The sequence below is a fragment of the Adiantum capillus-veneris genome, chromosome 29, assembly GCF_014529385.1.
Source record: "Adiantum capillus-veneris isolate H3 chromosome 29, ASM1452938v2, whole genome shotgun sequence".
In the NCBI taxonomy this organism is placed as follows: domain Eukaryota; kingdom Viridiplantae; phylum Streptophyta; class Polypodiopsida; order Polypodiales; family Pteridaceae; genus Adiantum; species Adiantum capillus-veneris.
Genome location: NC_140959.1, coordinates 68,965,488 through 68,969,591, shown reverse-complemented (window position 1 = coordinate 68,969,591; position 4,104 = coordinate 68,965,488). Strand labels below are relative to the sequence as shown.

Below are 4,104 nucleotides of genomic sequence, written 5' to 3'. Positions count from 1 at the left end.
CTACAAGAATCTTTTTAGAAGATAAAGGAGGCTATATCCTTCTCACAGCAAAGGCAAAAGGCTACTGTTAACAAGCATAGAAGAGACTTATCCTTTAAGAAAAATGATTGGGTCTTACTTAAGTTCCCTAAGGCTCGTCTAAGGCACACTATGGGCAAAAATCCCACAAGCCACGAGAAGTATTATGCTAAGCTAACAAAAAGATACTATGGCGCCTTTCAAATTCTTAATCCCATAAATGAGATGGCTTATCAATTGAGGTTACCTAGCCAATGGCTCATGCACAATGATTTCTATGTAAGCCTACTTAAACCTTACAAAGGAGAGCCACAAGCGAGGCCATAATTGAAGACCCTCCAGAGATCGAGGACCAAGAAGAGGTGCTCCAGCCCGAATCCATCATTTGGCATGAAGACAAGGTACTAAGGTATCAGAAGGTCATCCAGTGATACCTTGTTAAATTCAGAAACTATCCCTTTGAAGATGCTAGATGGATGCAAGGTACGCAACTTAAGGATAGTATGAACCTTGTCAATGCTTACAATGATTCTTTAGAGTAAGCAAATGTACATGCATTTTAAATGAATAAATGTGTTGTCTTACAAGACTCTCTCTTTTCTTTGTTGTGCACAAATTTTTAAGGATTATGCATGCATAGGATCAAGTTTGTGGTGATGACGTCTCCCAAACACCAAGTAGAACTTGTGTAGGGTAAAAGGGATCCTCTACTTGCTAAGACCTATGGACTAATGACTAAGACTTTAGCATCTCTACCTCATAGTCGAGGATGACTATGATTTCCATGGCTATACTCTCCCAAGGCATATCAAGAATTGGTAAAGGCTGTAATAGACCAAATGACGTGTGTTTATCATACTTAACCTTTTGACATGTTATACATTTGGAGATATAGTAATTTACATCTTACCGCATTGTTGGCCAATAGAAATATAACTCCATAGCTTGAATTTTTGGTTGAGCACTGCTATGACACGCATAAGAAGGCTCATGACACTCTTGCATCTGTTGAAGCGAAGTAGAGAGCGCAGGTAGACGAGAGGAGAGAGAGAGAGAGAGAGAGAGAGAGAGGACACCATCATATGCAATCCCCAAAGTGTATGTAGAGCATACACTGAGTATACATATATAGTGGGGACTTGATAGCCTCCAATTTCGTCATCAAAAAGGCTAGAAGATGCAAGTTAATGATAGCATGTCATTATTTTTACCAATGCTTATTGGCATCTAGGCCTATGTGTACTCTTGTTGCTATGAGATTTCAACCTTAATATTTTGTAAATGTTTTTGGCGTATTAGCGGGTCCGCATTTCCAAAGCCAAAGCATAAAACCTCTCTCTTGTGTTGTGCACACCAAATGAAAGGCTATGCCTAAACTTTTAAAGCTATGTAACCTTTGAGTTTCAAATAAAGAAAAGAAAGGGGGAGTGGGTCGTGTGATTTGGGAGGTTGGGAAGTTGAGAGGTTGCAACCACCTCTCTCTTAGGGTGCGCACATGCACCAGCCACAACATCCCGACCGATGCCAATTCCATGCTGGCCCGCCATTGTTTTGGACTGTAGCAGATCGTTTCTCTATCGCTTTCGTTGGAAAGTGCGTGCCCTCCCTTAGCCGTTTGCAACGGTAGCAAAGCGGTGGCTGCCTAAAGATGTTAGATGACGTCCGCAACATGCGTCCAAACTCTGCGCAATAGTCTGTGCCAATGTCATCTAACTCACCGCCTGCTGCTTAGCTTCCATGTGCGCACAATAACGACCAATGGCAGGCCGGTGATGCTGCTGCCGCCACTGCATGTGCGCAAAGTGGGTGATATCGGCCGGTGGTTGGCTGCGGCTGCTGAGACTGGCCGGGACCCTGCATGTGCGCAGGCTATCTGCCTTTATCTACCTCTTGCACGATTGATTTTCTTCTCTCTTCAATTGGCACAACTCTCTTCATGCTTCTTGTTCTTTCACTCGTGTGCTTTCTTGTAGGATCCATGGAGAGTGAAGGAGAGGATGAAGATGAGGATGGCTTCCATGCCCATTTCCTGTGTGTCATAGCATAGCATAGTCCTTTCATGTGTGTGTGCATGCCATATGGTCATGAGAGAGAGAAAAAGAGAGGAGGTGTGTGTATGTTTCTTGAGTGGGAGAGCATTTCTTGCAGATTTTGGGGCTAGGAGCCAAGCTCTAAGCATATACTTTGCTGCCTTGAAGCCGGTCTTAGTATCTTGATGAGTATCACGGCAGGGGTGTTCATTTGGTGCACTGGCCGGGAAAGGGCTAGTCGTGGAATTTGCAAGAAGTGCAGTAGGAGGGAATGGGCTGGTCTCACCTTGTACTGCAGGTTTTGACATTGTGAAGAAGTGGGTATGATGAAGAGGAGGAATCCCATATTCAAGAAGCCAAAGCGGTCACTACAAGGCAAATAGAAGATAGGCTACAAAGCAGTGTGAATGAAGCTTTGGCTGCCAGTAAGGCCCAATGGACTCGAGCAGGAAATTGATGGTTGAAGCAGGGAATAGAAGAAGTGAAAGATTAGCCTCGGAGGACAGGGATTTTGCAGGTCTTGATGCAAGAGGAGACATGCAAAGCCTCAGAGGATGACGCAGAGAAGATGGGCCGAGGGTAGATGCAGCAGATGGAGGACGAGGACTGCAGGAGCCGAGAGCGTTGCAGGTTTTCACATCACAGGAGAGGAACTAATGATAAGAGATGGTGGGTTGGGTGTGCAGAGAGTGGGAAAGGTCAAGGAGAACTAGAAGAAGCTTTTCACGAGCGAAGAGCAGTGGATGCAAGAAACGGGTTGCAGAGGTGAAGGCAGATGAAGAACATCAAAAAAGCAACAAGGGTTCACTGTGAGTCGTCGATGATCACCAGAACTGCGTTCGTCTTCTTCTCTCTCTCGCTCCAGTGTCTCTGTCCGCCCCGCTTAACCTGCAAAAGTGGAGCTACAGAGCATTGATTTGGACTTGACTTGCAAAATAGTATTTCCTTATTTTACCCTTTAAAGTTAAGCGACCAGTCCCACACTGAAGCTTACATTGAAACATGCACACCTCCACAATCTTGTGCGGTGTGCAGTACAAATGTTGTTTATTGCGCTCTTCATCTTCCTGTTCATGTCGTCGTCGGCTATTTTCCACGAACACCTCGAGGCATTAGCTGGCATTCGCGAATGGTGGGTCTTCCCGCGTCAGCATGCTTTTTGGTCCCAAGTTCAAAGACAGGTCTGGCTTCGCGAGGAGGATTACACAGACGACCTCTTCATGAAAAGGTACCGCATGCCTGAGCCGGTCTTTCAAATTCTTTTACAAGCTATTTTGCCTTTTCTTCCGTCTACCAATAGAGATAATTTTGTACGTCCGCCAATTGACCCCGAACAAGCTCTAAGCTTTACCTTACTCAGGCTTGCCCACAATGATTCCACCACTCATATTAGTGACACATTTGGTGTCGGTGAATCCACTGTACGCAAGTATTGCAACATTGTGGTGGAAATCCTTGCCACACGATTAGCCCCAAGAAGTGCTAGGAGAGAGCGTATTCTAGGCCAAAGAATGCGCAACATTCTATATAGGGATTGGGTTGCTCGTTATCAATTAGCAAATCCCAATGCTAGAAGAGATTGACGAAAATGCCTTCTATTTGGAGATTTTAGGAGTCATTCTTGCACTAAAGCACGTTGTCTAGTTCTTTCTAAGTCTCTGTGTTTAGCTCTGACTCATTCTATCTTCGTAACTCGTAAGTGTTATCGGATGCACTACATCTCTAACCATCTATCTCTAAAGCTAATTGTCTCCGTGTAACTAGGCAACTATATCACACTGACTTGCTGACTCTAGATTGCTAAGTCGCTATGTCGCTCATTGACTCTCTCGTCTCCCTAACTCAATATTGCACTAACTATATTTATATATTTTACTATCTGTATATTGCAAAATCTCACTAACTCTATATTTATATCTCACTCACACTAACCTTGTAACTCTTGCTATCTAAACTGCGCAGCAGCTTGCTTACTCACCAATGCACTAACTCATGAAAGGTCTCACTCATTAACTGTATATACATATGTCGCTAACACTAACATTGTAACTCTGGC

The 4,104-nt window shown here is 44.2% G+C and overlaps 1 protein-coding gene across 1 annotated transcript; it reads left to right on the top strand.

Moving 5' to 3' along the window:
• Window positions 1-1,088: 1,088 nt before the first annotated feature.
• On the top strand, window positions 1,089-3,702 carry LOC147419358 (uncharacterized). Its single transcript, XM_086505610.1, has one exon. It carries the CDS (start codon window positions 3,089-3,091, stop codon window positions 3,629-3,631), a length of 543 nt encoding a protein of 180 aa, XP_086361736.1. The 5' UTR covers window positions 1,089-3,088; the 3' UTR covers window positions 3,632-3,702.
• Window positions 3,703-4,104: the final 402 nt, after the last annotated feature.

Bases quoted from the DNA above. Each gene is read 5' to 3' on its own strand.
- LOC147419358 (XM_086505610.1), top strand. From the start codon at position 3,089: ATGTTGTTTATTGCGCTCTTCATCTTCCTGTTCATGTCGTCGTCGGCT.